The 25,756-nt window shown below is 37.1% G+C and overlaps 2 protein-coding genes and 1 long non-coding RNA gene across 3 annotated transcripts; 1 reads left to right on the top strand and 2 right to left on the bottom strand.

Moving 5' to 3' along the window:
* Positions 1-3,773: 3,773 nt before the first annotated feature.
* On the bottom strand, positions 3,774-7,892 carry LOC109150803. Its single transcript, XM_019298780.1, has 5 exons — positions 7,705-7,892; positions 6,255-7,587; positions 5,638-5,987; positions 4,711-5,133; positions 3,774-4,410 (listed from the first exon to the last, which is right to left on the bottom strand). Exons 1-5 carry the CDS (start codon positions 7,890-7,892, stop codon positions 3,774-3,776), a joined length of 2,931 nt encoding a protein of 976 aa, XP_019154325.1.
* Positions 7,893-12,965: 5,073 nt separating this feature from the next.
* Positions 12,966-22,566, top strand: LOC109150897. Its single transcript, XR_002049245.1, has 3 exons — positions 12,966-12,979; positions 13,696-13,698; positions 22,347-22,566. It is a non-coding gene; the product is annotated as an uncharacterized LOC109150897 (long non-coding RNA).
* LOC109150896 (ABC transporter F family member 4) lies at positions 14,398-17,755 on the bottom strand. The gene is made up of 2 exons (XM_019298895.1): positions 17,594-17,755; positions 14,398-16,785 (listed from the first exon to the last, which is right to left on the bottom strand). The coding sequence occupies exon 2, from the start codon at positions 16,762-16,764 to the stop codon at positions 14,611-14,613; it is 2,154 nt and encodes a 717-aa protein (XP_019154440.1). The 5' UTR covers positions 16,765-16,785; positions 17,594-17,755; the 3' UTR covers positions 14,398-14,610.
* Positions 22,567-25,756: the final 3,190 nt, after the last annotated feature.

The raw sequence follows: 25,756 nt of genomic DNA, 5'->3' as shown, positions 1-25,756 counted from the left end.
AGAGTGAGATATGTCCCCCCTTTTATAGGTAGATTTTGAAGAGATGACGATGTGAAACTTCCCACAGCATTCAATGCTGTAATTAATGACCATGTATTTCTTCAACTGACCATTAATGATGTAGAAGACTTTGAATGGATATTTTCAAGAATATCATAATTTTAGGGTCAGTGAGATGATTCCAAGGTATTCAAGCAGACAGTCAGAGATTGATGCCAGAAAATCTTCATTAATTAAAAACACGAGACATATATGGATAGAAATACATAATTCAAGGATGATAATTGAACATATAACAATGGAACTTTCATTTCTTTCCCTTCCCTTTCTTCGTGTTACTGGTTTCGCCCTTGATGACCTTAGAAACTTTCTTTGATGTAGGGGCTTTTGAACGCGGTGGTCCACCGTCAGGATGCATTTCCTCATCAGATTCTCCTTCAATATACCCCACAAGATCAGATTTGCATTCATAATGTCGATAGAAGTCCCTAAGATCTCTGTCCATAGTGAGATCGTTCCAGGATTCCAGTGTCAAGAAGCCCTTCCTAACAATTAGAGGGGGTTCCTCATTGGGATCAAAAGACCTGGCATCTCCATCAGCATCTCTTTTGATGAATTCATCAAAATCCTCACTTTCAGAGTCGGATGAAATATTCAGAGGATTAATAGGATTGTTTCCAGGATTATGATTGCCTTGTTCACCCTCTTCTGGATGAGCTCGGGTCTTTCTTGACACTTTCTTGGTGATTGAAACTTTAGGAGCCAATGGTGATGAGAGGGATGCATTTGAGAAAAACCAATGTCCTCCTTTTATAGCAATTTGAGATGAGAATTAATGCCTTAACCAATAGGAGAGTCTATGGTTCCTGAAGAGCCAATTAGCATTAAATTCATGCCTTCATTGTCATTTTTGAGACGATTAAGAGATAGTACTTTATGACATAATTCCATCTTTGACCCGAAAGAGATAGTCTGACATAAAAGATTCATGGTCAAAAGCGTAATTAACAAAGCAAATAAGGATAGATAGATTCATTGAGATACATCAGGCCATACAGATAGAAACAACATAGCTCAAAGAAAACGATAAGGCACGTGAAGCTCCAGACGAGTCAACTAATCAGTCACGTCAGACACATTTGTCTTGTTTGCATACTCGTCCAGTTCCTCTAGAGAGAGGGTGGGCGTCGTTGGGTTAGTTGGTGACTGAGAGTGAACTAGATTGAAGTCTTCATAAGACTTTTCACTCTTTTGTGGAGCCTCAGCAACTGGGTACCAACGAAAGGTGTGTGGGTGAGATGAGTGCTTGTTAGCGTTGTTCAAAGCCATCTTCCTTTCGTTAGCCAATTGTTTTGCCTGTGCCAGACATTTGTCTTTCATGGCCAGAGATTCGTTGACAACTTTGTCCTGGATTTTTCTTTCTCTCGGGGTGGCCGAGTTTGGCATGGTGAATGTTACGTGGACCCTATCACCATCTTCCACTATCTTCGTTATTATGGCACTTGTCAATTTGCCTGCTTCTCGAAGATGATGATCACGTCGAATAGCTCGAGCCTCGGCCTCGTCCACCTTTCCTTTACCCTTATCCATACCTGCAAACTTTTCTTACTAAAGAACTGAATGTGTGAGTGAAGTTTATGAAGAGGGATTCCAATTTATAGGCACAAGTGTTGCGTGCGAATCTTGTTATAATATTTTGGATACTGATGCCTCATTTCGTGTTAAAGACGTTGTCAGAAGATTTGTGAGAGACGAGAAATTGAAATGATTCATTTAAGAAACGAAATATATTTAAATATAACAAAAGCACAGCTTATCATTATAGCCCAATGAGATTTTCAGGTCTTTTTCTTCTTGCTTCTAGCTGTGGATTTGAGAGGAGACGGCAATTTTGGAGGGGTGCTTGATGGTGAATAGTCAAAACTATCACTCCGTTCCAACACGCTATCTTCCTTTGCATACCCTATGGTATTGCCGACGAAGTGAAATGATTCTCTTGATTCATTCTCCGTTGGATCTCGTAGAATGTTTTGTATATGCTGAGAGTATGCAAGGAATTTGTTCAGATCCTCCTCATTCACTAGTGGGTCATGGAAGATTTCGGTTTCTTCCTTTCTTGTCTCGGTGATCGTTGTCTTCGTTTCACTTCCTGTACTCATGTTTGCACACACAAAGACAAAAACTAGATCTCTTGTTAATTATGAGAATTTGATGATAACATGTACCTCCTTTTATAGAGACCTTGCGTGTGATAGGGATTCAAATCTTTTGGGTAGAGCATCGAGGAATATTATGAGAATCTTTGCAGATTTGATTCTCAATGCTTTATGTCATCTCAATCATTCCTATTTCATGCCTTAGAGTAGAGAACCTCGCCTCACTTAAGGGTTTCGTGAGTATGTCCGGAAGTTGATCATCAGTGTTGACATACTCATCAAGAGATATGTCCTTTCTTTCTACATGATCATGAATGAAATGATATTTGATATCGATATGCTTAGTTCGTGAATGTAAAACAGGATTATGTGTGATAGCAATTGCGCTCGTGTTATCGCACTTAATGCTCACTTCTCGTGCATTTATGCCATAATCCTTCAATTGATGTGTCATCCATAGGATTTGAGCACAACAGCTTCCAGCTGCTATGTATTCGGCTTCAGCCGTACTGGTAGCAATAGAATGTTGTTTCTTGCTAAACCATGACACAAGTCTTCCCACTAGGAACTGGCAAGTTCCTGAGGTACTTTTTCTATCAATTCGGCATCCTGCAAAGTCGGCATCCGAATAGCCAACAAGACCAAATGATCCTTCTTTCGGGTACCAAAGTCCAACACTTTGCGTCCCTTTAAGATATCTTAAGATCTTTTTAGTCGCACTCAAGTGACTTTCTTTCGGTTTAGCTTGAAATCTTGCACATACACCAACAGCAAACGAAATGTCAGGTCTGCTTGCTGTTAGGTATAGAAGAGATCCAATTATACCACGAAAGTTTTTCTGGTCCACATCTTTTCCTTCGTTATCAATGTCCATTCTAAGAGATGTGCTCATAGGGATTTTGACAGATGTTTTTCCATTAATCCCAAATTTTCGGATTAAATCCTTGGTATATTTGGCTTGACTAATGAAAATTCCATCTGAGCATTGCTTTACTTGCAATCCAGAAAATAGTTTAGTTCTCCCATCATGCTCATTTCAAATTTACCTTGCATAAGATTTGAGAACTTCTCACATAAGTTAGGGTTCGTACTCCCGAAGATGATGTCATCAACGTAGATTTGTACTAGAAGAATATGGTCGTCATCTTTTATACGAAAGAGTGTCTTGTCTACAGCTCCTTTCGTGAAACCACAATTGATAAGAAAGTATGAGAGTGTATCATACCAAGCTCGTGGAGCTTGTTTTAATCCATAAAGAGCCTTTTTGAGATGATAGACTTTTTCATGGTCATTGTTAACCGCGAAACCAGGCGGTTGCTCAACATATACTTCTTCTTCAAGAAGCCCATTTAAGAATGCACTTTTGACATCCATTTGAAAGACTTTGAAGTCTTTGTAAGCTGCAAAGGCTAGCAATATTCGTATGGCTTCAAGTCTAGCTACGGGGGCGAAGGTTTCATCAAAATCGATTCCTTCCTCTTGACAATACCCCTTAGCAACAAGACGGGCTTTGTTCCTAACAATGAGCCTATCTTCACTCATTTCGTTTCTAAAAACCCATTTAGTTCCAATAACATTCTGATGTGTTGGTCTCGATACAAGTTCCCACACATCATTTCATTCAAACTGATGAAGCTCTTCTTGCATGGCTATTACCCAGTCAGGATCACTTAAGACTTCTTCTATGGACTTGGGTTCTATTTGTGATAAGAAACAAGCCATCATATTTTCGTGCAGAGAGGCTCTTGTTCGTAGTCCTTCTTGAACATTTCCAATCACTTGATCCGGAGGATGATCTCTTAACCATCTAAGATCGGGTTCAAGAATATTTTGCTGATTTTGTGCATCCATTTCAGGAATATAAGGAAGCTGAACGTAGATCATAGGTTCGGATGGTGCTTGAACATCAGGAGTGTTTTGTTGTACGTTGACATTTTCTTGTGTTGTGGTTTCGGGCTCAAAGATCTTCAACTGATATTTCGTGTAGGAAGTTAATATATCTTCTTCATCATCTGAAACCTCTTCTTCATTTGATTGAGGGTTTTGATGTGGATTACTTGATGATTCAATACCAGCTGGATTTTTCTCAGATAGTTCATCGAATTTGACATGAATAGATTCCTCAATTACCATCGTTCGTTTATTTAGAACTCTAAAGGCCTTGCTTATTGAGGAATAACCCATGAACAATCCTTCGTCTGCTTTTTCGTCAAAGGCTCTCAAATGATTCTTTCCATTGTTGTGAATAAAGCACCTACAACCAAAGACATGAAAATAACCAATACTTGGTACTTTACCTTTCCATAGTTCATATGGGGTTTTGTTGTAGGATTTGTTGATTAAGGATCTGTTTTGTGTATAGCATGCTGTGTTTATGGCTTCGGCCCAAAATCGCTTTGGTAGGCCTGAATGTGCGATCATAGTTCGTGCTGCTTCTTTCAGGGTTCTGTTTCTCCTTTCGGCTACTCCGTTTTGTTGAGGAGTTCGTGCTGCCGAGAGTTGATGAAAGATTCCATTCTGTGCACAGAATTCTTTTATGATCTTGTTTACAAACTCAGTTCCTTGATCTGATCTTATCCGAATGATTTTGACTTCTTTTTCTGTCTGAAGTTGCCTCAAGAGATTGGGGAGAACGACTTCTGTTTCGTTCTTTTTCTTCAAGAAAAGCACCCAAGTATATCTCGTGTGATCATCTACTATGACGAGAGTATACTTTCTTCCACTTAGACTTGCTGGATCAACTGGTCCGAAGAGATCCATGTGTAGAAGACTTAATGAACGAGAGTTGGCATCCACATCTTTGGACTTGAAGGATGATTTGATTTGTTTTCCCTTTTGACACGCTTCACAAATTTTGTCTTTTATGTAGGATGCTTCAGGTAGTCCTCTCACAAGATTTTTCTTTGCAAGTTTGTTGATTGTTTTCAGATTTAGATGACTCAACTTGTTGTGCCATTCTTGACTGAGATCTGCATTGCTTTTAGCCACAAAACAAACGTTAGCATTAGAAGAATTCCACGAGATTACGTACATGTTTTTCTTTCGTTGACCAGTTAACGTGATTTTGCCATCCTTCGTGTTTACGATTTTACACTCGTTTTTGGAGAATTCGACTTTGTAGCCTTTGTCGCAAAATTGGCTTGTGCTTAGGAGGTTGAACTTCAGTCCATCAACTTATGATACATCTTGTATGGTTATTCCCTCTTTGATGATGTCTCCTTTTCCACGAGTCTTGCCACTGTTTTCTCCTCCAAATATGACTTTAGGTCCATCGACTTCCTTGAAATTACTCAACATTGTTTTGTCACCAGTCATATGTCTTGAGCACCCACTATCGACACACCATATGACTTGTTTGTCCTGCAAGAAAGATTATGTGTTTTTAGGTACCCCTTGAGTTTCGGGTCCCTGAGGGTTAGATGTCAGCTTTGGAATTCACATGAACCTAGAGTTTCCTCGACTCATCCTCGGTCCCCTATACCCATTAGACGTGCGGTAATCATAATGGATACTGGCAAAGGTTTTAGCATTATATCTCTCGCGAAAATATTCTTGAGGAGGATTTTCATAATACTTGAGATGATTGTTTTGTTTACGCAGATGAATTATCTCAAATTCAGCTCTTGATAGAGGTTCTGGGTAATCAAACCAATCTTCCTCTGATGGCCTAGTCCATCCATTGCCATAGCCAGATCTTTTGAAGGATCTTTCGTTTTGTCTGACTTGTCCATTTCTCTGGCTTCCTTGATCAGGATTCTTTCGTGTTGGCTTTGGACGATATTGCCTCTGGTCAACATTCGACTTTTTCCTTGATTGAATATTCTTATTAGGCTGACCTTTTTTATGGTTTAGATTTTGTCTATTGTCATTTGGTCCATTCCTTTTGACATATTTTTGTCTAGGATTGCCTTTGTAAGATTTTTCATTTCGAGGGTCCACAATTCGTTGTACAGTCTTTCCTTTCGGTAGGCTTGTTGATTGTGGTGTGGCGACATTGTTAACTTTCGTCACAGGCTCAGACACCTGGGTTGGACCTTGAACAAATGCAGCTTGAAAGCTTTCATGAGAATAAGCCTTCGTGGATTTGTTCAAGCCGACTTGTGAAGAAGAGCTGGGGTCAAAACCAATTCCCGTTCTTTCCTCGGGCAGTCTAGATTCATTTATCATTCGGTCCATTAAATTGGACGAATTATTGAATTTATCTAAGACTTCAAGAAGTTCTTGCTCTCTCTTTTCTCTTGCTGTGCACTGCTCCTTTAGAGCGAGAACATTTTCCTCAAGTTGCTTCTTAGCAATGGTTAGCATTATGTTCTCAACTCGAACTTGCCTTAGCGCATTATAGCTAATCATAAGCCGAGAGTTCTCCTCCTTAAGCTTGGAGTGTGTGCTTTTGATCACTTTGAACTCCCTCATCATTTCGGTAATGGATTCATTGGAAGTTTGACTCCCTACAGAACTGGACTCTGCTGAATAACAAGAAGATGATTGAGAATTTACCTCATCCTCGTCAGCCATAAGGCATAGATCTTCTGATTCTTGGCTGAACAGGCATAGCAGTCCTTTTTCCTCTTCTGTGCTTTCGTCGTCTGAACTTGAGCTTGAGGAACTACTTTCGGCCTCAACAGTGTCATGAGTTTCGTTCACTACCATAGCCTTTCTTCTTCTTTCGTTTCTGGAGCTTGATGATTCTGGCTTGTCATTTCTTTTGTATCTCTCTCCAGTCTCCTTGGATGGGCTTTTGGTAGCGTTGCCATCTTGATGTTTGCTTACTATTGGATGAGGACAGTTGGCCTTGAAGTGTCCTGGTTTCCGACAGTTGTAGCACAGCAATTGCGAGTCTGAAGTTTCTGGCTTTGAGGTTTGAGGTGAGCTTTCGTGTTGCTTTCGGTGGCCCGAACGATGTGAGTCTTGAAAGTTGTTCTTCCTCATGAACCTCTTCATCTTCCTAACAAATAGGTCATACTGTTCATCAGATAAGAATTCACAAGAGTTAGATTTTGACCTGTTAGATGTTGTTGATTGTTGGTTGGCCACGAGAGCTACATTTCTCGTTTCTGATTCTTCGACATCTTTCGGTTCATGTTCAAACTCGTACGCCTTAAGATCACTGAAAATCTTGGTTGTGCTCGTCGTTTTCATGTCTCGGTTGTCTCTCATTGCAATGACCTTCATTTCCCAAGACTTTGGCAGACCACGAAGAATCTTCAGATTCTTTTCTTTCTCAGTTAGTTCCTTCCCGAGATATGACAGATCTCCCATGAGTCTGGTGAACCTCAGTTCCATGTCCATGATCGTTTCATTTGGCAACATTTTGAAGTCTTCAAACTTCTTCATAGCCACAGTTAGTTTGTTGTCCTTCTCCTGTTCATCACCTTCTCCCAGATTCATTAAAACGTTCCATATTTCCATGGCATTCTTGCATTTTCGGACTCTGGGGAGCAAAGAATCGTCAAGGGAGTTGTAGATGATGTTTCATGCTACATTGTCCAGGTTTGCCCTTGTCCATTCTTCCGAGGTATATTGATCTTTTCGCTTCGGTATCATCTACTCAGCACCGGCTCCTTGAGCTGCGGCTTGTGTGTTCGCCATCATGACTGTGATTGGTCCAGTTGTTATGACGTCCCACATCTCGTCATGTATGGAGCAGAGGAGGGCCTGCATTCTTATCTTCCAGTCATCAAATTTAGAGAGGCTAAAAGCAAGCTGCTTAGAGCGGTTAGCATGATCCTTTTCCATTTTGCAAAAAAATTTGTGCAAAGCTGAAAATATGCAAATTTTCAGAGATTTGATAAGGGATCTACCAGGCAGTAAATGTAAAGCCTTTACCGTTCAAGGTATTTGACTCTGATACCACTTGTTGGTAGGGATGGCAACGGGGCGGGGCGGGGGCGGGGAGTATACTCTCCGTCCCCGTCCCCGTCCCCAGCGGGGAATTGAAAGTGTTCCCTATCCCCGCCCCCGCGGGGAATTAGACGGGGTCGGGGATTCCCCATTCCCCGTCAACTCCTAGTCAAAATGTTAAATAATTTTAATTTTTAATAATAAAATTTGAAAATTTAAGTACTAGTTTCAAAAATTAAAATACTAACTAACTATATATATATATATATATATATATATATATATATATATATATATATATATATATATATATATAAAAGTACATAACAGTATACGATATATATGTGTGTAATGAACTATACATATATTTTATAATTAATGTTGACAGTATATATAATTGGCAGTTTTGCATTATAGTTCATTACACACATATATATCGTATACTGTTATGTACTTTTATATATATATATATATATATATATATATATATATATATATATATATATATATATATATATATATATATTCGGGGACGGGACGGGGCGGGGCGGGGCGGGGAGGGGTATCCCCGCTCCCGTCCCCGTTCCCGGCGGGGAATCGCACATATTCCCCGTTCCCGTCTCTGTCCCCCTAAAATTTTCCCCATCCCCGTCTCTTTCGGGACGGGGATCGGGGATCCCCGTCGGGGACGGGGCACATTGCCATCCCTACTTGTTGGTCCCGGTAGAGTTATAGCGAGAGCCTAGAGGGGGGGGGAGGGGGTGAATAGACTATTTTCGTGTTTTGCCGAAAAACAACCTTTCGGTGTTTTGGCGCAGCGGAAATGTTAAGTTCGTTTACTAGCTTTGCACGAGTTGTCGTTATTAGGAAACTTTCGTGTGAGATAATATGATGCAGGAAATAAATAAAGTAAATGAGAGGATAAGGAGACGAGAGTTTTTATAGTGGTTCGGCCAACTTTGCCTACTCCACTCTTCTTCCACAATTTATGGAAGGATTGCACTATCACTCGTTAGTACAATTACACAAAGACTTCCTTGATCACTAAGCCGGACAGCCTTCGTAGGTTTTTCAACTCCGCGAGTTTACTCCACCTCTATCAACGTCTTCTTCAGAGTTGAGGTTGGTAGAAAAAGATTTCTGATTTCTCCAACGTGATGAAGTCTTGACTGATGAGGAATGAGTGCTTCGTACAAGTTGCAAGACTTCTATAAGGTGTAAGATGAGTATCAATGAACTTCTTCAAGAATCTTTGCACCTTAACACTGGTTCACAAAAGCCTGAGAGAGCTGAGAGCGTTTAAGAGCTTTTGCTTATAGATAGATCGAGTGATAAGAACCAGCACCTTCTAAGTTGATGAAGGTGGATTTATATAGGTGAGGAAAATTCCACCCGTTGGAGGGAGATGAAATTTTCAAACCTATTGTCCAGTGGGTAAGGACCGGGGAGCTTCCCGCATTAAATGCTCCATTAATGAGGTTGTACCTTGTAGCCGTTGTTGGCATGGAGAGCCTTAGGGTTTTGTCCTTTAGCTTCAGGAAATAGTACATCTTCATTTAATGCTCCTTGGTATGTGTGTCCCACAAGTTGAGGTCCTTTTGTTCCTAGGATGTTGTCAAGTCAGACAGTGGAGACATTCTTCTTGCTATTAATGAGAAGGAATGTCTTGAAGGATTGTCATCAATAAGACTGTCCTTTCGTGCTAAATGACAACTCCTGGTTAACTCTCGTTGCAGTTGCTTCATGCTTCGTGTCTTCTTTCGTCTTGATAACCCTAACAACTAAGCATAACTCGTCTTCGTGTGTTTGACTAGCTTAACACGAATTACATGTGAGATATGGCAACTTTCGTCTAGGACGAAAGCGGCGATTGTAAATAATAACGGTTAGGGGTCTACTTTCTAGGTTACATTGGTATCATCAAAATCCTAATACAAGTTTTCCTAACACTTTGTGCTTTAGTAGGTTGAGAAAGTAGCTATGAACAGATACTACATTGTAACAGAGCCAGTAGCATTCAAAAAGTAAATGAGTCGATTTTAGTGAAATTCTATTAGATATTTTAATTTGGTTAGGGTATGGTTGTATACAATTATGATGACTTTTATAGAAGAAAGATCTGATGTGACTAGTGCTTCCTATATGGTCGTGGGGCTTTGCACCACTATGTATGCACAAATGCATTACCTCGTGTTCAGAAATAGTGGAGTAAAGCAGTATAACCGCACGAAAAGCAATAGCCGCATATGAACCAACTTCAACTTTTATATATATATACTTCAAGATTTAAAACTTTCAAGTAGCCAATGGTACTAAATTAAAATTTTTAAACAATCTTTAAAAATTTGATGATACTCATATTATTTGATTTATATTTTTAAAGAGTCTTTAAAAGTTTGTTGATATTTTTTTAAAATTATGAACTTTTATAATCTCTTTCATATTTAAACTTTTATAGAATTTTTCCTCAAGCAAACTTCTAAACTTTTTGTTTTTGACAAACTCTATAAACTTTTTTCTTAAATAAACTTTACAAACTTTTCCTTCTACCTTAATACTTCTTTTCATTTTTAACTCTACAGACTTTTCCTCCGCTCTTTACGACACCAACTTGATTAGCAATCAAACCACTAACATACATAACAAACCAAAAATGTGTAAGAATCACTTTTCCAATTAAACTACACTAATTAACAACTAATTTTATGATATTGGAAAGAAACTCAATAATTCAGTATTAGCAATTTAGCATCAAACCAATTGCGATCATTTTCTTTTCAAATCATCCAATTACCAAAAAAAAAAAAAAAAAAAAATCATAAAATGTAACTCAAATAATTTTCTTTTAGTTTGGGGAGAGATAATATTTTGTGACTATAGGAGAAATGCTTGTATGATATAAGACTAGATGAGCCCCAACCTCCGGGGGATTGCTCTAGTCGATGAAAATAATTATTTATGATTTTTTTTTTCTATTTTTAGCATTATAGTGGAGATTTGAGTTTAGATTGGATTCATTGTGAATAAAATGAAGGGTATAGTTTTCTCTTCATAAGCTTGAAGAGAGGGTCCATGACATTTAATATATATTCCATCTATCTAATTTTATCTGTTATACTTAGTTTCTTTAATATTTTTTTTACTTATTTTTAAATATAATTTTTTTGTATTTAATAGTATTTTTCTTATAGTTTTTAAATATATAAATTTTGTATATTAATACTAAATTTAATATTGTGAAAAATTAGATTAAAATAATTTCAGTCAAATATCTTTAATCAAATCAGATATATAAAATGAGACGGATAAAGTATAAGTTAATGAAATCAAGATTAGAATAGAATATAAGATTAGATGAATGGAAGAGTAGAACACTGCAGGGTGCGGTGAGCAATCGTTTTCATTGTGCATGCAAGCACGAGAATAGGTAGGGAGAGAGAGAGAGGTACGTTAGATTCGTCATTCCGTGGGCCCCATTTCACTTTCTGGCTTTTGGAGCATCCACATTTGTTGGGGAGAATTGTGGGATAATGTAAGAGTGATTAGGAAAGAGAAGATGGGAAGGGAGAGAAAAAAAGGAAAAAAAATAAAAAGGAAAATTAAATTTTTTAAAAAAAATAAAAAAAATTAAGACTGTCAGGCGCGCCTGAGCAGTGCACGCGCCCGCTGTGCGCTATGGTGACAGCCACGTCCTTTTTTTTTTACTTTTTGTGGTGGGTCTCACCATTTCTGAATTCTTCCTTCATTTGTAGGAGAGTTATTTCTCAAATAATTCTTCCCCACATTAGCTATTATCTTGGGTGGGGAGAATTAATTCTGAAATAACTCTATATAATCCACAAATGTGGATGCTCTTAGTACTAGTTATCATGTATGATGCCACACCAGAGTTGTTAATTTGTTATACCATGGACCAGGTTTCACCTAGTAAGGTGGATTCTTATCTTAAACGATGTATAAATTGTGTATTTTTAATATTAGAATTGTGAACTTTTAGAATATAAATTGTGTTTCTAAGTCAAAACACATAACAAGAATTTGTGAATATAATACATGGTCATCAAATCCTAATATGTTAATATTGTGTGACTATACTATTTGAAAGGAACTTGTGAATGCAAAACAATGTAATACATTACATTATACAAATTATGAATTTTTAAAAGGTAAATTGTGAACATTTAGACCCGAGTCCACAAAATAATTTACGTGCCACACAATAATGTTTGAAAATTGGGTGATGTTATAACATATATACACACACACACATACATACATACGCGCGCACACACACTTTTGGTGCATAAGTTGAAATTCTCGCCCTTGAAATCTTCATATCCTAGTGCTGAAGAAAATTGATTTCTCCATATATATAAATGAATGATGCAGAATGTTAGAGAGAATGAAGGAATAAATATGACATAAGATTTAAAGTGAAAATCAAAACGATAAAAATAATGAGTATTTTAAGTTAAATGAAGTCAAAATTCACTATGTATACTGCAGGTACATATATATAGGTAATCATGACCATGGAGTGAAAAGGAAAAAAAAAAAAAAAATACGTAGAAGAAAAATTATTTGGGACTGAAGTGACTAGTGAGCCTCAAATCCTTTATATGATCCCTGAGCCTTTATATAATGTATCTCTTTTTCCAGTTGCAACTTTCTCTAATATAAAGGCTGTTGGTAAAATAGTATTAAAATGACATTTTAAGTGGCTATTTTGTGGTACAATTATTAGTGGGGTCCACTTCTGATTTGGGTCGGGTCAAAGTGATTTCGGGTTCTTCGTAGTGAGACGAAGAGATTGATATATTGTACGCTCAAAATGGATAATGGGTGAATGAGATATTGATTCTCAAAGTAGACCATTGAGTTGGAAAAATGAAGGAAAAAAGAATGAGTTTTTGTCCCACATTGGTTTGGGAAGTGGATTTGCACCGTATTTATACAAGAATCTTTCTAAAACTTATTGAATTGTATAGCATAGAGGCTTTCTTTCGAGTGTAGGGGGTGCAAACAAGGACGGACTTAGCATGTGGGCTGCTGGTATAGTTAGCCTATATATAAACCGCCACTGGGTGCAAATCAAATCTCAAACTGAACCTTTCGATTCGAGCTTGACTAGTGTACGCCGGTGCCTCCGGTCAAACTCAATTGAGCCTTTCGATTCAACCTTGACTAGTGTACTCCGGTACCCTCTTCCCTTCTTCTCCTCTTTCGATTTTGGAATTATTCTTTTAAGCAATAAATCCTTACTCTTTTCTTGTTGGTTGGAATTATAATCTGGAACATTATAAATTCCATTTTGGTTGTTATATATATATATATATATATATATATATATATATATATATATATATAGTATTATTTTTTATAAATTGACTTGGTTCAAATTTTTTCCTCCACATAATTTTCGTACTTTCTTGGATTGACTCTTTTTTGCTACATTCATCTTCATAAATAATAATAATAATAATAATAATAATAATAATAATAATAATAATAATAATAAACCTTGATTTTGTACAATAGCTTGTAAATCATGGGAAAGATAAATAGTACTAAAAACACCATGTGCGATGGACTTAACGAAAATGATATTGACAAGAATTAAACTTGTGATCTTATGGTGAAGTCATTAAAAAAAAAAAATGACCTCAATAAATAAATATTAAAGTTAAAATGAAAAGAGTGAGTTGAAATTTGGTGTGTCTCTACTTTCTATCCTGTTTTTCTACTTTTGGGGTCGGCTTTGCAAGGTGATTACGTTTCCGCAGATGCCAACTGAAAATAATTATATTCTTGGCGGCTAAGTTTTCATGGAAAAATATGGATGGATTTCAACTACACAAACTACCTTAATTTTCATCCAAATCTAGTTTGGGTCTTAGGGAATGCAGGGCAGGGTGAAGTGAGCCCGAAACTTGAAGGGGTCCCTAGCTAGTTCCAAACTAGCTCAAGAATTATTAATTTTTTATAATAAAGATATAAAAAAAAAGAATTTATATATAAGTAATGATTTGAACCCATAATTTCAAATTTATCTTTGAATTTATTTTATTTTATTTTTTTCATAAGGATTTAATATTTTTTATACATAGGATCTTACTCTCATTTAGAATTAGTACTCCCATGAGAACATAAAGATTAATCTCATATGTCTATAGGGTTAGAAATTAAGAAAGTTTTGTAAAAATGCAACAATATTTTTATAATTATGACATTACATTTAAAAATCACTAACAACTATTTACCAAACATCAAAACACCCCCCTATATATATATGGACAACCCTAATATGCTCATAGTTTTTCCACCTTTGCACATTTCCTGATGAGTATTGCAAATTCAGTAACCCTGCAGTCTGCAGAGCATACAAGAACATCAAAGCAAATAATAATGAACAGGATTGATAATGAATACTATTCTCAATAGCTTATTGTTCCAAATGACAAGTATGAAAAAACTGCATGAACCATCAAAATACATGCAGTGCAGTAATTAATAAAGCACATGTTTCGTATATTGGCATCAGATGATTACACTCAAAATCAGGAAAACATTTAATATAACATTGAGAGACACTACTACTCGTTGAAAACTAAAATTAATCATCAACCTCAGCTCTAATTTCCCTTTGCAGCTCTTCTTTGTACTCATCAAAGGTTCCTGGGAATGACATCACAGTTCCATTTTCCACAACCCAAATTTCACTCACTTCTTCATCCTCACAGACACGTGATATAAGCCTCGAGTCATGACTGACTAGCACAACTCCACCTGTGAATTCATCAAGTGCATCTGCCAATGCATCAATACTCTGCATATCCAAATGGTTTGTTGGTTCATCTAACAGAAGAATGTGAGGTTTTGACATTGAAATTGAGGTAAAAACAACCCGTGCTTTTTGCCCTCCTGATAACTTTGCAATCTGGGTTAGGTGGTTGTGGCTGGGGAGACCAAATTTCCCAAGCTTTGCACGAACTGCCTCTTGTTTACTAGGTCCCTCTTGATCAGGATGAAGACGGAGAAGGTACTGAACAGCTGTTTCGTCCATTGTCAAAAGATCTACAAAGTGTTGTGAATATCGTCCAATCCTCAGCTTTTGACTCCTCCGCACTTCTCCCTCCGCAGGAACCAAGTCACCAGCAAGAAGGTTGAGTAAAGTAGATTTTCCAGCACCATTGGGCCCAACAATGGCAACTCGAGTCCCCATATCAATGCCAACATCAACATTAGAGAGCCTGAAGTCCTCTCGGTTTGGATAAGAAAAGCTGACTTCTATTAACTGCATTAATGGAGGAGTCAGTTCAGTGGGCTCAGGGAAGTGAAACTCCACAGTGTAGTCCCTCCATTTCTGGGGGGCCTCAGCCAGGGGCTCATCCTCATCAACCCTGTCCTTGGCCTTTTTCTTTGATTCTTTTGCAGCAGCAAATTTGGCCCGGTCCTTGACCTTCTCCTGTTGTGCACGATTGCCAGATCTCTTGGCAGCTTTCAACTGCTTATCATATACCTCAAACTTTTTGTTCATCTCTTTGCGACGTTGCTCATAGCCACTCTCAAAATCATCAAAGTTTCCACGGTAAAAATGGAGTTTCATGTCATGGAGATGAATAATCTCAGTGCAAACTGTGTTGAGAAAATCACGGTCATGGGAAACAACAACAAGAGTTTTCTTCCATCTGCACAAGTACTCCTCCAACCACAGAACAGCCCTAAGGTCAAGATGGTTGGTAGGTTCATCCAACAGCAATAAAGTAGGCTGAACAAAAAGTGCCCGGGCCAGTGAAATTCTCATCCTCCAACCACCACTAAATGATCGTGTTGGGCGACCTTGCATTGCCTTGGTAAAACCCAATCCAGCAAGAATTTTAGATGCTTGAGCCTCAGCAGCATCTGACCCCATTATCTCCAATTTATCATACAACTCAGCTAGCTTCTCTCCCACATCATTCCCACCATCATCATCATCTTCATCCTCACCAACAGAAGCAGCTAAATCCTGCAAAGATGCAGCCTCTTGACGGGTCTTGATGAGTTCTTCATTAGCTGAAACAACAGCTTCAAGGGCAGTCTTGTCATCACCAACAACCTCCTGTTCAACCAAGAGAACATCAATATTTTTTGGCACAGGAATTTTCCGCCATGCAAGTAGCTTTAAAAGGGTGGACTTCCCCTTTCCATTAGGGCCAACCAGTCCATATCTCTTGCCATGAGAGATTTTTACAGAGCAATTCTTTAAAAGCTCCTTTCCCCGAGCTGAAACAGAGAAATTATCTACTGTGATGTCCTTAACATTAGCATCTGCATCGTCTTGACCATCAAGAACAGAAGCGCGGCTGCCAATAACAACAGTAAAGGCATCATGATCATCCTTGAGAGCCTCCTTCTTCGCCAGCTCAGCAGCATGGGCAGCTAGCATGTCTTTCTTTTCCCGTTTCTTCAACTCTTTATCAGTAACTGAGATTTCAAGGGTATCTGTGTCTTTTTTGTTACGCCTACCAGTCTGTTCATCATTTTCTACAAGACCCTCTACCTCATCCTCATCATCTGAGGGAGGAAGATCCATGTCATCAGTGTAAGATGAAGCTTTTGGAGGTGCTTTAGGTCTAGAAGAAGACCCTTTCTTGGGCTTATCAGGTTTCTGGTCCATACTAGCAAGCATTGCAGACACTGAAATCTTCTCTTTCTTTCCATCTTTGCCACTGCCCTTAGTCTTACTGGCTCCAACTTCATCAGATGCTGATTTCTTCTTCCCCATTTAAATAGTTGAGATTTGGCACTAAAAATTGCAAATAAAAAAAAAAAAGGTTAGCCATCAAAACTCTTTAAACCTAGTAAAATTACCTTAAGTAATAAAGACCAGAGACAACAAATCAACAATGCCAGCACCAAGGTTGGTTAACTATGTTTTATTGCTCTTCAAGGATGAAGATACTTAAAAATATTAATATTGAAGGTAAATTGTTAAAGAGAAGAAACTGCAGCAAGAAACAAATCAAAAGATCTAGTGCAAATAATCAGATTGCAGTGATATCTAATGAAGCAAATATGCAATATCAGCAACAGACAAGAAATTACAAAAGTCGAGCTAGGACACAATTAACTACTTAAATCAACTACAAACTTGAAAATAGAATTTATTTTTCCAGATTACTAACCGGGTAAAGAAGAAAACATTCGATCAAAAATTGCAAAAGAATGATTTTCAAAGCAAAATATTCAATAGATTTTGAATATACACGTAACTTTTTTCAAGAACGTAAATGAAAAACTAAAATATCCCAGATAGGCGAATAAATCTATAAATCCCAAAAAAAAAAAAATTATAAAAAAAAAAAAAAAACTAAAATCTCCCAGAGAAATCTACGCGACAAGAAATCCCATAAAAATCGAACAAAATACTAACACTATTTTTCACTTAAACCTAAAATTCTACCAGAGTAAAGCTAAGATCGAACATATTAACTCCAAGCATCCCAACAAATCAAAGCGTTTTGAAACCAAAACATAGCCCCATGCGCGAATCAAACACATAACAACGGATAAAAAAAATTAAAATTCAGTGGAGATCTTAGGAAAGTACGAACCTTTGGGATCAGAATCGAGAGAACAAAGCGAACAAAAGGCAGATAAGATAACAGAGAATCAGAAGTCCGTTGTTGAGCAAATCTGTGGAATTTTGTGAGGGGAGTGTGACTAGGGTTTGTTTTAAAGTGCGCCTAATTCTAATCCCAGTAGAATTCTGTTTTTTCTTTAAAAAATAATAATAATAATAATCCTTTATGGGTCGGATTTAGAAAGACACGGTCTCAACTTTTGGGTTCAGGCCCAACTTATTGGGCTCTATCATTTCCAATACTCGATTTTTTATTTTTTATTTAGTTTTGGAAAATTCAGCGCTGTTTTTTTCTTTTTTTTTTTCTTTTGTGGCCGTGGGTAATATGAATCGCAAACTGTGTTGTGAAAACGTGTTCACATACTTGGTGAACACGGTTCCAAACAGTATTGTTTTTATTGAAAAAAAAAAAATTAGTTAATGTGTTGTTAACGACGTTTTGCATTCTATGTTCAGACTATGAATTTATATTTATTAAATTATAAATTTTCTGTTATGAGATTATGAATTTACAGTTATGTAATTATGAATTTTCTGTACATTCATAATTTCATAACAGGAAATTTATAATTTCATAACTGCACATTCATAAATTCATGCCTACACATTTATAATTTATGAGTGTTGAAGAAACTTGCACAAAGAGGAAGTGAAACTGCAAAATGTGAATATGAAGAAGAAAAGTTGCGCTGTTAATTAAAAAAAAAAAAAATTGGTGGAAGATAATGATACCCGTAGGCACAGTTACCATTTGGGACCGTGTTCACCAAGGATTGTTCCATGGCATAGCGATTGAATATGAATATCCCAATTTATTTTAATCTAAAATTGATGTCTGACATTTTCCTCTCTCAATCCTATCATGTCTTCTTTTTCTACTTTTAACACAAAACGTCACTCAATAGGCCAACCTCAATAATCAAGTATGTTTTCTCAAAACTCTCTTGTCAATTTTATTGCTTTCAATTCAATTATAGGGTTTTATTTACAGTGTTACATAAATTTTTAAAAACAAAATTTGAATTTGGTCTATGTATTTTCAAAAGCAAAATTTGTATTGCATAAGTATAACATATTTGCCTAAATTTTCATTCTTTATATCTATCAGCCGATGGTGTATGTACATTAATGATAAATATGGGCATTTTGAACTTTATACTACTTTCTTTCAATTCTCATGTATACCAAATATTGGAATTGAAATTTCCCGTAATTATATTCTTGCAAACCAAACATTAGAATTTAAATTTTCACATTATTCATCTCCCATGAAATTGCAATTCTTTCATATCCTAATTTCCTCTCAAAACCAAATACCCCGTTATTGAACGATACTTTGGTTGTAATGTTTATCCGTTACTATTATTATAACATTAAGATAAGTTATGATAATATTCAGTATTTGATATGTGGTGCAACACTAATAACCTAATAACTAGACTACCATTATAATAAGGAGTCTAGTTAGGGTTTAGGAGACCTAAAGACAATCAACCACAATGATGGCCAGTTAGGGGTGTCAATACGGGCCGGCCCGCCTCATTAGGCCCACCCCACCGCGGGCTTTTTATTTGGCGGGCTTTGGCGGGTCGGCCCGCGGGCTTGGAACTATACAATCCAAGCCCGCCCCATGCGGGTTTGCGGGTCTCGCGGGCTGGCCCGCGGGCCATCACTTAAGTTTTAAAAAAAACATTAAATAGTATATAAACATGTTAAAACCGCTTGAAATATGGCACCGGAAACTTCCATAAAATCCATAAACCTCACCCAAATATCCTGGATCGATACCGCGCGTTCAGCAGAACTGTAGAAGGGTGATCAAAGCTAGGGTTCAACAGCACACTCGATTTCTCTCTCGGCTTCAGATTTTCCCTCTACAATTCCCGTCTGTGTATAATACATATATAAATATGTATGTTTGCTTGCCTTAGAGGCGATTTAGTAATTCATAAATATGTATGAATTGATGATTTAGATTTAGTAATTATTTGATAGAGTTGGAGGCGGATAGAGACGGGAGAACCGAAGAACTACGTACTCTAGGAATTATTGAATTAAGAATTGGCGAAGGATTATTGAATTATTGGATTTCTCCCCTTCTGCGTACTCTTAGATAGTTAGATCTACACATTGCCTAAGAATTAAGATATTATATATATGGCCAAGCACCTTGTGCTCAGATGGCATGTAGTGACCTCTCCCATGTGGGAAGTCATGAGATCGAGCCTCAGTGGAGGCGTTGTTGACTCTTTGTGCTTCATTAGGTTGAGAAAGTATATTTGAACAGATACTACAATGTAATAGAGTCAGTAGCATTCAAAAAAACAAAAAAGATATTATATATATAATTTATTTATTTATTTTTTAAATATGGCCTGACCCGCGGGCTAGCCCGCAACCCGCGCGGACCATGCCCGTTAGGCCCGCATTTTCGCGAGCCTAATTTCTTGCAGCCCTAACCCGCCCCATTGCAGGGCGAGTGCGGGCTAACCCGCGGGCTTTGGCCCACTTTGACACCCCTATGGCCAGTGGTTATATAAGGTCACTAGTCCTCTCACTGCTCACATTACATACCTTATACACCATCTAGAGAGAGTTGAGTAAAGTGTGAGACAAAATACTCGTTATCTCTGCAGCAGTCCAGATCGCTCAACCGTATCAAGAACTATGGCTGGAGGTTAGTCGATCATATTATCACATAGTATAGTGATGCATGTGATATTTTAGTCTAACAGTTGGTATCAGTCGCCATAAAAAATCTCTGATTCTCTGTCTATTTTTTTTAATTGCTTAAATATTTGCATATTTTATATACTTTGTTATATAATTGAGATTATGTGAATATTTTTGAGTTCGCAATTAAATTATTTGGATTGCTGGAAATTTGGTGTTTTCTTTTTCCGCATTAAGTATTAAAAACAAAAAGAAAAAGAAAATTATATTGGTGTTATGTAACATAAGGAAAATTGTAGCTATTGGGAATAGAACACGTGCATTAATATATGACAAGGCAAAGCTACATGCTAAGTAACCAACTAGACTAGCTTCAACATCTATTTATGCTATGCAAATTATATATTTGTTTATTCCTAGTCCTGATAGTATAAATACCCCCTTCACTCCTTGTATCAAAAACACATCAGAAGCAATATATAAGAAATATAGCAATCCTCTCTTCCTCTCACTGAGCTAATATAGCTACTATTGTATTGCATCTTACTAATAATAATATTACTATTATTATTATTAAATTCATAACACGTTATCAGCACGAAGTTTCGGGTGCAGCTATTACAGAGGTAATCTTTCTTTAAATAATTATAATATTTTATTCAATATTACCAATATGTCAAACCTTACAAATCTTGAATTTGTGGGACTTGATATATCCGGGAAAAATTACCTGTCATGGGTACTGGATGCTGAGATGCATCTAAATGCAAAAGGTCTTGGTGAAACTATAAAGAAAATAGTGATGCGTCGATGCAAGATCGAGCAAAGGCGATGATTTTCATTCGCCATCACCTAGACCAAGGGTTAAAAGATGAATATCTTACTGTGAAAGAACCCTGTCAACTCTGGAAAGATCTGAAAGAAAGATATGATCACCAGAAAACAGTAATTCTCCCAAAAGCCCGTTATGATTGGCTTCACTTGCGATTGCAAGATTTCAAAACTGTGAGTGAATATAACTCTGTTATGTTCAAAATTACCTCTCAGTTGTTACTATGTGGAGAAAGAATTACTGATGAAGATATGCTTGAAAAAACATTATCCACATTTCATGCATCAAATATGGTGCTGCAACAGCAATATAGAGAGAAAGGTTTTACCAAATACTCTCAATTGATTTCATGCCTTCTGGTGGCTGAACAAAATAATGAGCTGTTGTTGAAAAACCACGAGTCACGCCCTACTGGCTCAAACCCATTCCCTGAAGTGAATGAGGTATCATTGTATAATGAAAATACAAAGGGCAGTGGTCGTGGCCATGGACGCGGTCGTCGTCATGGAAAATACCGTGGTAAAAATCCCGGTCGTGGTCAAAATCGTTATGGTGGTCAAAACTTCAAAAATAAAAGTTACCACCGAAAAGGGGAAAGTGCTGGTGCAAGATACGACAAGGAAAAGCGTGAAAATTATCCCAAGAATGAAAGTATATGTTATCGTTGTGGCAAGACTGGCCATTGGGAACGCGCTTGTCGTACATCAAAGCACTTTGTGGATCTCTATCAAGCTTCCTTGAAAGGAAAAGAAAAAAATATAGAGTCCAACAATGTTTTCATGGATAACGATTTTGATATCACACAGCTGAATGTGGAAGATTTCATTGAGCCAGTTGAACATCAAGTCTGATGTTTTTATCTTGGAGACCTGTTAGTTCCTTCTTGTTATCCTTGTAATATTTCTAATATATGTTATTTCTTTGTTTTGTACTTGTTGAAGAAATAAGATGAATACATCATCACTTGTGATAAAATCTAAGGCAGATGAAGAAGATGTATGTATTGTGGATTGTGCAACCACACATACAATTCTCAAAAGAGAAAAATATTTTAACCTCTTGAAAAGAAATGAGGCATATGTCACTACAATATGTGGTAGTGCAAAAATGATTGAAGGCTCTGAAAAAGCCTATATATTATTGCCTGGGGGAACAAAATTGATGATTGACAATGCATTGTTCTCTCCAAAGTCTCAAAGAAATTTGTTGAGCTTTAAAGATATTCGAAAAAATGAATATCATGTTGAGACTATAAAAGAAGGGAATCAAGAATTCCTTCAAATTACAAAGGCAATATCGGGAAAGAAATATGCGATGGAAAAATTCCATGCTCTTCCCTCTGGATTATATTGCACAAAAATAAGTGCAATCGAAGCCAATCTTATAGTAAACTAAAGGTTTACTGATTTAAATGATTTTAAGATTTGGCACGACCGATTGGGTCATCCAGGATATGTGATGATGAGAAAAATCATCGAAAGCACAAATGGCCATACCTTGAGGGAACATAAAATATTTCGAACAGATGAATTCTTCTGTTCTGCATGTTCTCAAGGGAAATTAATAATAAGGCCATCACCAACCAAAGTTGGTATAGAATCACCGTCATTTCTTGAAAGAATTCAAGGTGATATATGTGGACCGATACATCCACATAGTGGACCATTTAAATACTTTATGGTCCTGATTGATGCGTCAACTAGATGGTCGCATGTGTGCTTATTATCATCTCGTAATATGGCATTTGCGAGATTGATTGCACAAATAATAAAATTGCAAGCCCATTTTCCTGACCATCCAATTAAATCAATCCGGATGGATAATGCTGGAGAATTTACATCCCAAGCTTTTGATAATTATTGTATATCACTTGGGATTGACGTTGAACATCTGGTAGCGCATGTTCATACGCAAAATGGTCTAGCAGAATCACTTATCAAAAGGCTACAATTGATAGCTAGACCATTACTTATGAAAAGTAAACTCCCATCAAATGCATGGGGGCATGCTATTTTGCATGCAGCGGCGCTAATTCAAATTAGGCCGACAAGTTATCATAAGTATTCTCCATTACAATTAGCCTTTGGTCAGGAACCTAATGTTTCTCATTTGAGAACATTTGGCTGTGCAGTATATGTCCCTATTGCTCCACCACAACGGACTAAAATGGGTCCTCAAAGGAGATTGGGAATATACGTTGGCTATGAATCTCCCTCGATAATTAAATATCTTGAGCCATTAACGGGAGATATGTTTACTGCAAGATTTGCAGATTGCCATTTTGATGAAGCATCCTTTCCAACATTGAAAGGAGAAAATAAAGTTGTGGAGATGAAATTGACTTGGAATACTCCATCATTGCTTCATCTAGATCCTAGAACTCAACAATGTGAACAAGAAGTTCTAAGGATAATTCAGTTGCGTGAATTGGCAAATAAACTGCCAGACGCATTTGTTGATCCGAAAAGGGTAACAAAATCTTATATCCCAGCAACTAATGTTCTTGCTAGTATTGACATTCCAAAAGATCAAACTGGGAATGAATCTCAAGTACGCTTAAAGCGTGGAAGACCTATTGGTTCGAAGGATAAAAATCCTCGAAAAAGAAAGGTCAATACAAAGAATGATCTTTGTGAGAAAAATGCGAAAACTCATAAAAATGAGTATGAAAGGAATGAAATTCCTAAAGAGATTCATTCGCCAGAAATTGAGAAAAATGAAGAGATCTTGATGAATTATACTAATGCTGAAGATATATGCAATAGAAATGAAGTCATTGTGAATGACTGTTTTGCATATAATGTAGCATTGAGTATCATGAATGATGATATGGAACATGAACCAAGATCCATTCATGAATGTCAAAATAGGGACAATTGGCCTAAATGGAAAGAAGCAATTCAAGCAGAATTGAATTCGCTTGAAAAACGAAAAGTATTTGGCCCAATCGTCCGAACACCTAAAGAGGTAAAAGCTGTGGGATACAAATGGGTCTTTGTAAGAAAAAGAAATGAGAACAATGAGGTTACGAGGTATAAAGCAAGACTCGTAGCACAAGGATTCTCTCAAAGACCAGGTATCGATTATGATGAAATATATTCACCTGTTGTGGATGTTGTAACATTACGATACCTCATTGGCCTAACTGTGCATGAAAGATTAAAAATGCAACTAATGGATGTTGTAACAGCTTATCTGTATGGGTCACTTGATAGTGACATTTACATGAAAGTCCCTGAAGGACTGAAAATGCCTGAAAGGCATAAAACAAGCCCTCGAGAACTTTACTCGATAAAGTTACAAAGGTCTTTATATGGACTAAAACAATCAGGGCGAATGTGGTATAACAGACTCAGTGAATATTTACTGAAAGAAGGTTATACCAATGATCAAATTTGTCCATGTGTTTTTATAAAAAGATCTGGGCATGGATTTGTCATAATCGCTGTTTATGTTGATGATATGAATATCATCGGGACTCCTGAGGAAATTCCCAAAATAGTAGATTATTTGAAAAATGAATTTGAAATGAAAGATCTTGGAAGAACAAAATTTTGTCTTGGTTTACAGATTGAACATTTGAATAAAGGTATCTTTATTCATCAATCAAATTATACCAAGAAAGTTCTTCAAAGATTTTATATGGACAAGGCTCGCTCATTGAGTAGTCCAATGGTGGTTCGAACTCTTGATGTGAAAAAGGATCCTTACCGACCTCGGGAGGATAATGAAAAAATCCTTGGTTCAGAAGTACCATATCTTAGTGCAATAGGCGCACTAATGTACCTTGCTAACAACACAAGGCCTGATATTGCATTTTCTGTTAATTTGCTGGCAAGGTATAGTTCTTGTCCAACAAGAAGACATTGGAATGGCATCAAACATATATTTCGCTACCTCCAAGGAACAATTGATTTGGGATTATTTTATACAAAAGATTCCAAATGTGACTTGGTTGGGTATGCAGATGCCGGGTACCTTTCGGATCCGCATAAAGCGCGATCCCAAACTGGTTATTTGTTTATAAGTGCAGGTGCTGCTATATCTTGGCGTTCCACTAAGCAGACCATTGTTGCCACTTCTTGAAATCATGCCGAACTAATTGCTGTCCATGAAGCAAGCCGGGAATGTGTATGGCTTAAATCAATTACTCGATATATTAGAGGAACATGTGGTTTACTGTTAGATAATACTCCAACAACAATATATGAAGATAATGCTAAAGATAATGCAGCATGTATCGCTCAATTAAAGGAGGGATACATCAAGGGAGACAGGTAAAACACATTTCACCAAAATTCTTCTTCACTCATGACCTCCAGAAGAAAGGTGAAATCATTATTCAACAGATTCGTTCAAGTGAGAACTTAGCAGATCTGTTCACCAAAGCATTACCTACGACTACATTCAAGAAATTAGTCTGTGGAATTGGTATGCGTCATCTTAAAGATCTTCAATGATGTCTTCATCAGGGGGAGCATATTATTGTACTCTTTTTCCCTTGACCAAAGTTTTTTTTCCCACTGGGTTTTTCTTTGGCAAGGTTTTTAATGAGGCAAGTGATCTTGCTTTAAAGAAGGAGAAAGAGCAGGAGCACAAACATAAGAAGGAGGAGCAAGCACGAACAAG

Source organism: Ipomoea nil, unplaced genomic scaffold (genome assembly GCF_001879475.1).
Source record: "Ipomoea nil cultivar Tokyo-kokei standard unplaced genomic scaffold, Asagao_1.1 scaffold2280, whole genome shotgun sequence".
NCBI lineage: Eukaryota > Viridiplantae > Streptophyta > Magnoliopsida > Solanales > Convolvulaceae > Ipomoea > Ipomoea nil.
Note: the sequence above shows the minus strand (reverse complement) of the source record. Positions and strands in the feature narration are given on the sequence as shown.